The sequence below is a fragment of the Panthera uncia genome (assembly GCF_023721935.1).
Source record: "Panthera uncia isolate 11264 chromosome A3 unlocalized genomic scaffold, Puncia_PCG_1.0 HiC_scaffold_11, whole genome shotgun sequence".
NCBI classification, from domain to species: domain Eukaryota; kingdom Metazoa; phylum Chordata; class Mammalia; order Carnivora; family Felidae; genus Panthera; species Panthera uncia.
The window spans coordinates 28292816-28304889 of record NW_026057578.1 but is presented as its reverse complement, the minus strand read 5'-3'; the positions used below and the strand labels follow the sequence as shown (position 1 = coordinate 28304889).

General features: G+C 48.8%; 1 protein-coding gene across 4 annotated transcripts in view; it reads right to left on the bottom strand.

The window, feature by feature from the left end:
* Positions 1 to 8313, bottom strand: part of STK35 (serine/threonine kinase 35) — a 40252-nt gene extending 31939 nt beyond the window's left edge. For 2 of the 4 annotated variants that reach the window (XR_007462116.1, XM_049651043.1), the window contains exon 1: positions 6739 to 7463. Coding sequence is in view for 3 of the 4 variants with exons in the window: in XM_049651043.1 (XP_049507000.1) it covers positions 6739 to 7231 (493 nt within the window). In the remaining variant the exon portion in view is untranslated. Of the gene's footprint in view, positions 1 to 6738; positions 7493 to 7927 lie in introns of those variants that run through there. The other 2 variants (XM_049651045.1, XM_049651044.1) reach the window with 2 other exon arrangements.
* Between the last annotated feature and the right edge of the window lie 3761 nt (positions 8314 to 12074).

Sequence of the window (12074 nt, the reverse complement as noted above, 5' to 3'; positions counted from 1 at the left end):
GCGACATAAAAAAATCTCACTCTAGGAATTTATTCTAAGAATACCAAAAAGACAAAAAAAAAAAAAAAAAAAAAAAAAAATCCTACGGCCGACAGCAACAAGAAGGGCACAGCAAGCGCCCAAAGCACCAGAACTGGTATTTGATACAACAAAGTAAAAGTGAAGGACCGGATGGGGCGCCAGGGGTGGCCCAGCCGGTTGCGCGTGTCCCACTTCGGTTCAGGTCGTGATCTCGCAATCCGTGGGTTCGAGCCCCACTTTGGGCTCTGTGCTGACAGCTCAGAGCCTGGAGCCTGCTTCGGATTCTGTGTCCCCCCCCCCACCCCCCCAATCACAAAAAAATGAATAAATGTTAAAAAAAAAAAAAAAAGTGAAGGACTGGAAACAAGAGCCCAAGAAGGGTTAGTGGATGATTATGGTATTGCCGCTTGGCTGAATGCTTTCAAGCGTCGTGTTATACTTCTAATTTACTTAAATAAGTCAAAAGAGGAGGTCACATACCATGTCCGATGCCAAGTTTAATACAAAATTTTAAAAATAGAAAATTATAATTTTTTCTAAGAAAAAGGGTTAGGAAAAAAAATCGAGAAAGATGAACTCCCAGTCTCAATGACCTTGGGCTGTGTCAGGTTACTATAAGGAGGCTGGGTCCAGTATCAACACACAGGGTGTGTTCCAAGTACTCCACAAGATTAGTCAAATGTCATTGTGCTCTGGACAATCAACCCCTGATGGTGGCTGCCAAGACAAGACACAGCATCCTACAGAGGCCAAGAACCCAAGAAGCCGCAGGCCTAACAGAAAAGGACAAGGGCTGTGGAGCCAGCCAGGCCCAGGGTCGACGCCCCCACTCTTCCACTTACATGGCTATGTGACCTCTGGGCGAGTGTTCTAAGACCCTATGGGTTGGTTTCATTTCCATCAACTGGGAGACCTCTACCTCCTGAGGCTATTGGAAGGCTTAACTGTGACACAGGAAGCATTCTGCATGGTACCCGGATGCCAGAACAGACAACTACTGGGCGTTAATTATGTTCCTGTGTCTGGACACCACTGGTGGCCCTCTGACAGTCATAAGGCAGCGTGTCAAGGATGCGGAGATTGGAAAGAGCATCTGGATGTAAATCTACAGCTGACCCTTCGCTGGTAGTACTAGACGAGTTACTTGGCCTTCACAGATCCGGATTTTTCCACGTAGGAGACCCGGCTACAAACACACACACTTGCAAGTGGGAGGATTAAAGGAGACAAGGAGCATGAAAATACTGAGGCCGGCTCTTAGTTCTAGAACATTAGAGGGGTCTTGTTAGAATGCAGACTCCACCAGCCAGGCAGGGAGTGGGAAATAACCCTTGGCGGCCAACTCCTTCCTCTCTCCACCCGTGAGGGCCTTACCGCTTCCCCATGCCTCACCTCTTGCCAAGATTGCTTCTGTTTACCCTTTCACAGCTCCTCCTTCCCTCCCCTAAACCCAGTCCACCTTCCTGGCCGCCACTCAGCTAGAGCACCTCTCACAGGCCATCCTGAGGTAACCTCTGCTGTGCTCTGTTTATCTCCTCCATTAGACTGGGCACTCATGGCGGAAGGAAACCAAGCCTCTGGCCTCCTCACGGTGCGCCTCACACACAGTAGGTGCTCAGTAATTGGGCGAAATGAAGCCAGATGAGAACTGTGAGAGGCTTACAACAACAGCAAGGAAAGTTCCAGTAGGAAGCATGCAGAATATGTACATTAAAGACAACTAGGTAAGGGTCCAGAATTCTGGAGTCACTAAGGACTCTACCAAAGGCCAAATCGGAGTTGAAAGTGAACGGATGTTTTATAGGGGGTTGAGCAATTCTTAGGAATTTCCACTATAAAAAGCCTACCCAGTGCAACTCAGTTAGCCAAAACTCTCGATTAAGCAAGGGCTGTTCCCGTCTCCCGAGGCCGATATCTACAATTCCCAGTGCACACCGAAGGCAGTCAGTAGTGAGGGAAGTCTGCGTGGTTGTCTCCGGACATTCAAGAGCAGACCAGAAGGGAGGTAACAGGGTCCCCGGCAGCTGAGACACAGGGGAGGCCCCAGTAGAAATCAGCAGTGCCAAGTACTGATCAGTACATAATTAAAAACAAACAGTAGCCATTAGTTTCGGAGTAAAATGTGATCATGCCCATTTAACCACCAAGAAAAACAGAAGCGCACCCAGAACTTAAGCCACCTGTCCCAAGAGCGCGGCACAGCTGGTCAGGAGAATGGAGTCGAGCCCTAACGCCTGTGCTTGGTTATTTGCTTGGCTGTTTTTTTTTTTTTTTTACACTGCGCAAGTTCACAAACTTCAGTCTCCCCACTGGTAAAACAGGGGTAATTGCAGGACTCACTTCTACACTAGAGAATTCAGAGTTGCTTTCTAGGGGTCTGGCCTAAGGTTTTCCTAGGCACTCAACAGACTGGGGCGGGGGCGGCTAAGACCCTGGCTTCCCATCGCACAGGAACTCTGGCCTCATCTTACTTACTCTAGTCTACCTTCTCTGTTTCCCCCGTGTCTCCCCACTCCAGAGGGAACCTCTGCCGTTTGCTAGGCTACCCATCACTCATGACCTTGAATTGCGGTCACTTGGGCCTGTGTCTTCTGCACGCCCCATGGAGGGAACTTTGCAAAGCCTCTCCCAATGCAGTGCCTGACTCACCGTCACCACTGGGCATAGATGCACAGCCAAGACTTCCCAAGGACCTAGGTTCCCGCCCCTGGGAAGCCACCTAAAGATCTCTTGATACAGTAAACATGAAAGTTGGTGAAGCAGAACTTGTGTCTTACCAAGACGGGATAAGCCAGACCCCCAGCTTTTCCAAACTTATTTGGTTTAACAAGCCTTGGGTTCGTCCTGGAGATTATATATTATATATATAAATTTATATATGTAAATATATATATTTATATATACATCACTTGTTGCTGTTTGTCAGAAGGATCAGCATGTGCATTAGAGTGTGCCAGAATTTGAGTTTAGGTTGACAGTGAGTCTTAAGTCTTAGACTTGTCTGCCGTCTTCTAAGCGGCAGCCACCTTGAACTTAGTTTTAGGTGCATTTGGGACAGGGTCCTTTGGCAATGGAAACAGGGGATAAAAGCAAGCTGTTGATGTTTTAACTCCTGTTTTTTGTGAAAAGTACTAAAAAAGCTAAACAAAGACATCAACTCATCAGCCAAATAATTTACAGGATTGTTAATCTGGTTTAAAAAAGCCTAGGAGGCTGGTTTGAATGCTACCACTAACTCTGTAGGGGGGAAAATCCTCATTTCTAGGCTTGTTTCCGTCCACTGACTCTGAAACTTCTGTTCTCTACTTAACACAGAGACTTGTTTGGTCCATGTTCAGAGAGAAGGGAACGACATAAGACATAGAAGCTACCAAAAAAAGTTGGACAGAACCAAGAACTACATTAAGTTTCTCTTTTCGACATTGGATTTATAGGTCAAATGATTAAGACTATAGAGATGGCTACTGTGTATTCACGAGACAGCAGATACTGAAGAGGGAAAAAACCCAAACTATTCTCTATTTGGCCCAACTGTGAAATAAATCCCCTTTCTTTACCTATCTACACGGTCCTACGCATCCTTCTTTCAAGCCTACCTTCTCTGCCAACTCCTGGCTAACTCTAGATTATCATTCCTGTTAATCCTGTGCAACACTCTGTAGAAAGCCCTCGTTAACCAACTTACCTTTTCCTCAGGTGACCCTGATTAGCACTTAAAGTCTCCTACAGGTCCTCAAACTTTCCCAATTTAGGTTGCTTTGGGGGCAAAGACTGTCCTTCCCCCACCCCCCCACCCCCCCCCAATCCCCAGAAATGCTACTATGGGGGCTAAGTAAAATTATGTAGATTTGGTTCAATTGAGGCTTTAAAATCAGATTAACACTTTTTTGGCCTATTTCAAAATTAGTCTAAATTGCAGGAGACTGGGCAAAAGGTGACCGCAGAAGAGTTTGTTTAATGACAGGGTTGAACCAGATTATCTGTAAGATTCCTTCCAGCTCGGACATTTCTGAGTGATAACAGCATACTGCAGCGCCCCAGGGCAGTTTAAGACTGCAAATTTTGGAAGCTGAAGGCAAGGAAAGCTTAACCTAGAGTAAAGTGGGCCTTTTTGTTCTTTACTTTAATACTAATAGCAGAAAACAATGCCTATTTACAGCTTGCTAAATTTACATTTGACATGTAAATGTCAATGTTAGTTTCAACAGCTAGGTTGTCTACATTTCCTTTATTGCTCTGAGCCCAGAGGGTTACCCGACCCACAGTAGAGGCTCCCACACTTTATAGAAGACTCCCTACAACTGAAAGGGACAATTAAAGTGTGTGCCCTAAAGCAAAATTAATTTCCTTTCTCTAGACCGGTTTTAATTCACACAAAGAGGTAGAAAATACCAGTTTTTCCCTCCACCTGGTGTTGTGGACAATGCAGACAACAGGATGGGTTCCATGGTCAGACAAGTTTTTCAGAAACTTGAACAAGAACACAGTGAATCTCGGGGCGCCTGGGTGGCTCAGTCGGTTAAGACTCCGACTTCGGCTCAGGTCACGATCTCTCGGTCTGTGAGTTCGAGCCCCGCATCGGGCTCTGTGCTGACAGCTCAGAGCCTGGAGCCTGTTTCAGATTCTGTGTCTCCCTCTCTCTGTGACCCTCCCCCGTTCATGCTCTGTCTCTCTCTGTCTCAAAAAAAAAAAAAAAAAAAAAAAAAAAATTAATAAAAAAAAAAAGAACACAGTGAATCTCAAAAGGGATGATGACAGAGAATTCAAAGTGTGGACTGAACTTGCTGAGGCTGCTGGTTCCTCCTGACCTGAGCACTTAGGGACATTCCCAGAGTGCACCGCAAGCTTCAGGACATAGGCACACTTATCTTACGGATAGAGGAATGCTCCCCACAGGTTTTAAACAACTTGTTGTAGGTCTCATGTAGTCAGTTCAGACAAGCCAGGACTGAAAGTGAGCCTAACGCCAAAGCCTATGGTATTAACCACCAGACTAGGCTGCGGCCGTTTACCATGGAGTTTCGACAAATCCGACACACGAGAGAATTCGAACAGTATCTATAGGCAAGGAGAGGAAGTCAAGACTCCACACCCAGGTGGAAACTTCGAGATTGGCGTCGCCGAACTGAGGGTAGAAGGGGACCACTGGCAAAGTGTGAAATCCCACATCCCAAGGCAGTCCTGTATTATGGAAATCCAGACTATCCAGGGGAGAAGACAGCCTCAGAACGGAAGTGAAAAGGGAGCAGAACACAGGTAAGCTCAAATCTCCTGGAAAGTCCTTTCAAAACAAATGTCTTTACCCTGGGGAGACAGGGTGGGCTTTTTAAGGTGGGAGGCAGGGCTGGGCATAAAAAGTAAAAACCTGTTTTGAAAAATAGGACCCCAGGTGATCCGGATCGTGTCCCTCAACCCACTGTCAAACAACTGACACGGAACAGAGTTCTCTTGGGATGGGCTGTAGGAGATTAAAATCAGGCAAAAGCTTCAAAGAAAATGCCCTCTCCAGCCCCACCCCAAATCCTACCCATTCTTAAAGGTCACTTCCACCTTCTTCTCTGGGGAAGTGAGGGCATCATTACCCATTTCAAAGAATCTAGGCCTTGAATCAAGACACATCTGGGTTCACTGTCACTTAAGCTCTGAAAAACTGTAAAGAAACCCAACTTTCCTGTACAAGCTGATTAACCTCATCAACTTCTATTTGTTCACCTCTAATCGTTAGTTTCTTCATTTATAGAAAGAGGAAAGGGTTTACCTTTAAAATAACCCAAAGTCTAGGACCTAGCTAGGACTCAGATTGGTGACCTCTCCCTTGAGAAGGTCTCCTAAGACCTTTCTAGCCCAGCTGCCCTCTCCTCTCTGAAGAGATCCTTGGCTACTTGTAGTCTGAACAAAACTGAACACTCAGCATGAACTCACTCCCTAAAAGCAGCTAAAACCCAAAATTTTGGACTAGCCCTCCCATGACTGCAAAGTTCCCTTGCCTCCCGGGGGGCCCCATCTTCACTATGAAGAAAAATACCCCACACAGCCAGTCTTAGGGAGTTAAGAAAAAGATTAAGTATGTAAAACAGAGAAAAGGAGGAAAAAGGTGTTACAAGTTAGGTGACAGCTCTAGGCCCTCCTGGGGGGTTATTATTCTGCAGGCCCCAGAGGATTTAGCCAGGGAAACCCACCAGTGTGTTTGACTGTCCTGGGATGGGCTGGGGGGTCCCCAAGGAAAATGAACACTAGAAAGAGTTTGCGGGTGGAGCTGGAGGGTGTCAGGACATTTGGAACCAGACAGGGAGGAGGTGTGGGTGGGTCCAGTAAAGTTCTTTTTGTTTGCTTTGGGAGGGAAAGAGAAGAGGCCCTAGAGAGGGGGCTGTGAAGTTCTTGCACCAACTCTGAACCCAATCCCCTTCTGGCCCTGTGGAACTTCCAAGTGCTAGAAGTTTAATAACAGTTCGCCTTTACTGAGCACTAAGATAATAGTTAGCACTTAAGGGGCCCTTTTTACGAAAATACCAGCTAACGTGTGCACCAGGGGCTGATCCTGGGTCCTGAGAGGAGAAGAGGGCCCAAATGCCTGGGCCCTGGGAAGGAGGGTGTGTCTGGGCCCAGGGTGACAGGACCAGGACCAGGGCCTAGGGGCCTAGGGGTCAGCCTGGGCCGAGCCATCCAGGGGAGCGGGTTCAGGCCCCATGGGGGCGGGACAGCCGGCGGCGCTCCTACCTTTGAGCGAGGTCTCCACCAGGCGCAGGTAAAGCTGCGAGCTCTTGTTGCCGTGGCTCATGCGCTGGGCTAGCCCGTTGCGCTGCAGGACGCACTCCTCAAACTGCACGACGTTCTGGTGGCGCCGTTTGAGGCTGGTCAGGGCCCAGAATTCGGCCAGCGCCAGCTCCACGTTCTCGGGGGCGTCGCAGCGGATCTTCTTGACCGCCACCCGGGCCCCGCTGCGCCCGGCCACTGCCTCGTAAACCACGCCGTAGCTGCCGCGCCCGATCTCTGCCAACAGGCTGTACCGCGGCCGCGCCGACCCGCCGCCGCCCTCTGGCCGCCGCCGCGCCAGGTAGGCCTCGCCCGGGGCCTCCGCTGCCACCGGATCCATGGCCTGGGCCGCTGCCGGCCTCAGCTTCGCGCTGGGCGCCCGCGGCACAGGGCTTCGCCTTTTCCGCTCGGGGCTTTGTGTACCTCTGCGGGCGCCGTCCTCCTCCCCCGTTTCCATGGCTGCGGGCGGCGGGGGGAGCAGCAACGGCGCTGCCCGGGTCCCCCCTGCCTCATCCCTCCGTCCGGCCCCGGGACGTGGAGGAGCGGGACCTTGGATTGTGACCTGCGGACGAAAGGATTGGTTAACCAACTAGGCCGAAGCAGGGAGGCTAGGAGCGCAGGCCGCAGGGCGTCCCACCTCCTCCTTCTCCTCCTGCGGCCGCCACGGCCCCTTTAAGACGGAAGCGGCCGCTGATGACTGAACAGGGGAGGGGAGGGGAAAGCGGGAAAGACGAAACCACTAAGACTATGGCTCAGAGGGGGAACCGGAAAGAAAAGCAAAACATCCCCGTCTTCTCAGCTAAACTGTCGCCTAAAAACAGAAAAAACAAGGACCAGCAGTCTTTACAATTTAAGAAAATTGCCTTAAGAAGCAATTCTGACTGTGGAAATCTTCTTCCCTGCCTGGTCTCCTCTGGGATACCCCTCCCCGCATCCCGCTTTAGGTTCTCCCGGGTGTAAACAGTCCATTGAATTAAGCCAGAGCTGAGCCCGGCGGACCGACCCAAGTCCCCGAAGGCGGCGGGTTGGGTTAAGAATTCCGCGTCCCTGAGCCCGCCAAACTGGGGGCCCGATTGCCCTCCCCAAGCGCCCGAGGTGATGGGGGTGGCTCCAGCCTCGGCGCCTGCTGTGACTCCGCAAACTGCGCCCTTACCTGGCCGGCGCCCCTCCACTTCCGGGCGGCCCGTTTCCCCCCTGGTGTCCCGGGCTGGGGATGGTCCGCTCCCGGCCAGGGCTGCCTTCTGTACAGAGCGGCGCCAGAGGCGGCGGTCCGGGCCGGGTGTGCTCCGAATTCTGCTGCCGCGCGGGGGGTGGCAGCGGCGCTGGCGGGGGAGAACCGGGTGTCCGGGCTCCCGCGGCTCTCCACGTGTTCGCGCCAGCTGAGCCCTTTACATAACCTGTTTATATAAGCCGCACCTCCCGCCCGTACTCGGGCCAGCGGGGGCTCTTGGTGGCCCATCCCCCGGGAGGCCGGTCGAGTACCGCGCCGCCTGGGTCTTGCCAAGGTCGACAGAGCAGCCGCAGCCAGGCGCACCGGGCACGCCGCGCCGGGGCCCAATCATAGGCGAGAACACCCAGCCGACAAAAAATAGGCGCCAAATTCCGCGATCCGCTGCGTCCTCCTGGCCTCCGCGGCAGACTGCGCGCCGCAGCCCCCTCCCTCCTCGCCCTCGCTTGGTGAAGTGGGGCTGCGCGCAGTAGGCGCCTAATAAATACTGATTGGTTGATTGGATTGGTCGGTTTGATTGATTCATAGGTAGTGCCTGGGAACCGCCCGGCCTGGGTTGGAATCCACACCCTGCCCCCCATAGCCCCTTGACTCTGGGTGAATCATCGGCCCGTTCCGTGCCTCAGTTTTCTGTTCTGCAAAATGGGTGATTGGACCTTACCTTGCCAGTGTTGATAGCGCCAAATGAAATATATATAATTTAAATGCATATATTAAGAGTAGCAATATATATATATATAAGGTGGCTAATAGGATGCAAGGCTGAAAGTGCTAGTTTGTTCACTGCTTTGTACTCCAGTGCCTAGTAGGTGCTCGTTATTTTTAAGCTGAACCTGTACTAATTGAACTCCTGTAATGTGCTAGGCACTGTTGTAAGTCGCTGCGGAAAGAGCAGTGAACAAGTCAATCTCTACCTTAGTTGAGGTTCTAGGCCCCTGGAGGAGACAAACGATATGGGTGACCTTGTGCAAGTTAATTAACTTTCTTGTGTCTTTAGTTCTCATCTGTAAGATGGGAGGAACCGTAGTTGGAGGAATCACTGTAGTTATACAGTTAAAACAACAGGACAGGGCCTTACACGCAGTAAATGTTAGATATTATTAACTAAACAATAGAATAATTTTTGACATTGGTAAGTATGATGGGGAATGTGAAAGAGTGCCTTGGGTTTGGGAATAGGCCACTTCTGATTATGTGGGCATCCATCGAAAAGACTAATTGTGTGTGTGTGTGGGGGGGGGATTTCAAATTTACATGTAAATTGCAAGAATAGTAAAGAATTCTCATATACTTTTAACCAGAATAACAAATTGTTATATTTTGCTACATTTGCATTACCATATTCTCTCCTGTGTTTGTGTGTATAATATGCACATACACTTTTTTTCCCCACAAATCATTTTAGAGTGGGTTTCAGACATTATGCCTCTTTCTCCCACATACTTCTGTGTGTATTTCCTAGAAACATGGACATTCTCTTGCATAATCTCTGTATAATTATCAAAATCAGGAATTTCAACAATGGTATGATTCTTTTAACACCCCTTTAATATTTAAATTTTGCCAATTGGCCCAATAATGTAGCCATTCCCCCGGAACCAGTTCAGGATCACAGGTTTCCTTTAGTTGTCCCCTCTTTTTAGTTTCCTTTAATCTGGAGAAGCAGTCAATTACTCAGCCTTTCTTTGTCTTTCATGACTTTGACATTTTTGAAGAGTACTGGGGGGTTATTTTGTAGATGTCCTTAATTTGTATTTGTCTGATATGTTCTCATGATTAGATTCAGATTATGCATTTTTGGCAGGAATGCCACTGAAAGAAAGTTGTGTCCTGAGTGTATCACATCAGAAGGCACAGGACATTGGTTTGTCCCAATATTAGTGATATTACTATCAACTAATATCAAAGTTCAACGTATGAATTTAGGGAGCAGACCTGAAGTCAGCCATGCTAAAAACTAGTGGTAAGGCATTTAAGGAAGAAGGAAAAAGTATAGAAGCCAAAAGACAGGAAGGAACAAGCTTGATGTTCAACTTTAGCCGGTTGGTGAGTGTGTAAGGTGGTACAACCACTTTGGGGTGAAAAAAAAGTTCGGCAATGTCTTAGGAAGTTGAATACAGATCTACCCGATGGCCCAGCAACTTCATGCCTAGGCATTTACCCAAGATACATGAGAGTTTATGTTCACAAATGCACTTTCATAAAAATGTTTATAGTGGCTTTTGCCATAAGAGTCCCAAACTAGAAAACACTCACTCTAATGTTCATCAGTAAGTGAATGGATAACTAGACTGTGGTCTTCCTATACCATGAGATGCTGCTGGGGGTGGGGGTGGGGCGGTGGGGAGGCCTGAAGTATTGATATAAGAACATGCATGAATTAGAGTAATTATGCTGAATGAAAGATGCCAGGCACAAAAGAATACATACTGCATGATTCTGTATACGGTTCTTGAAAATGCAAACTAATATACAGTGACAGCAGATTAGTAGTTGGGGTGGGGAGGGAGGTACACGAGGAAACTTTTGGGGGTGATGGATATGTTTATTATCTTGAAATTATCTTGTGGTAGAGGTACCTGGGTGGCTCAGTTGGTTAAGTTTTCCACTTCAGCTCGGGTCATGATCTCTCTGTCTGTGAGTTCGAGCCCTGCGTCAGGCTCTGGGCCGACAGCTCAGAGTCTGGAGCCTGCTTCAGATTCTGTGTCTCCCTCTCTCTCTTTCCCTGGCTCAACGCTCTGTCTCACTCTCAAAAAGAAATAAACATTAGGGGCACCTGGGTGGCTCAGTCGGTTGGGCGTCCGACTTCGGCTCAGGTCATGATCTCACGGTTTGTGAGTTCGAGCCCCACGTCGGGCTCTGTATTGTCAGTTCAGAGCCTGTAGCCTGCTTCGGATTCTGTGTGTCCCTCTCTCTCTGCCCCTCACCCACTCACGCTCTGTCTCTATCAAAAAATGAATAAATGGGGGCGCCTGGGTGGCTCAGTCGGTCAAGCATCCAACCTCAGCTCAGGTCATGATCTCGCGGTTTGTGAGTTTGAGCCCCCCGTCGGGCTCTGTGCTGACAGCTCAGAGCCTGGAGCCTGCTTCAGATTCTGTGTCTCCCTGTCTCTCAGCCCCTCCCCTGCTCATGCTATCTCTGTCTCTCAATAATAAATAAACATTAAAAAAAAAAGTTAAGAAAATTTAAAAAAATGAATAAACGTTTTAAAAAATAAATAAACATTAAAAAAAAAAAGTTATCTTGTGGTAGTTTCAGGGGAGGGATATGTTAACATCACTTCAAATTGTACACTTTGAATAAGTGCGGTTTTTGTACATCAGTTTTACAGCTTAACCTCATTAAAGCTGTAAAAAAAATGAATTAAAAAGAGCACACTAGATGATCCCATTAATATACAGGCAAGCAGCACTGATCCACGGCAGCAGAAAACCTATCGGTGGTTATCCTTGGGGTGGGAGTGGGACTGCTGAAGGGCGCAAGGGAATTTTCTGGGTGATGGACTTTTATGGGATGTAAATTATATGGCAATGAAGTTGGTTTAAAATGTGAATACACAAACCCAAATCCCGCCAGGCCATGAACACCAGTGTCCTTACTTAGCACTTCTCAGGACCGAAGGCTGTGTAGTGCTGAGGCAGGGCTGGCCCTGTTTGTGCTGTTCCTGGCCCCAGAAGCTGAACAAGGCCAATGGAGTCTTTCTTCCAGCTAGTTTCCCAACTGAGCCTTTTTATTTTTGTTTGTTTGTTTATTTGAATGTTTTATTTATTTTTGAGAGCGAAAGAGAGAGAGTGCAAGCAGGGGAGGGACAGAGAAAGAGGGAGACAACCCAAGGCAGGCTCCAGGCTCCGAGCTGTCAGCACAGAGCCCGAATGCGGGGCTCGAACCCATGAACCGGGAGATCATGGCCTAAGCCGAAGTCAGAGGCTCAACCGGCTGAGCTACCCAGGTGCCCCAAGCAGGTGCTATATTCGAATGGCGGCTTGGGAAACCCTCTCTAAGGAGGTACCCGTTGAGCAGAGACCTGCTAGAATCCACCAAATGCGTATCTATTGGAAGAGCATTTGTGTCC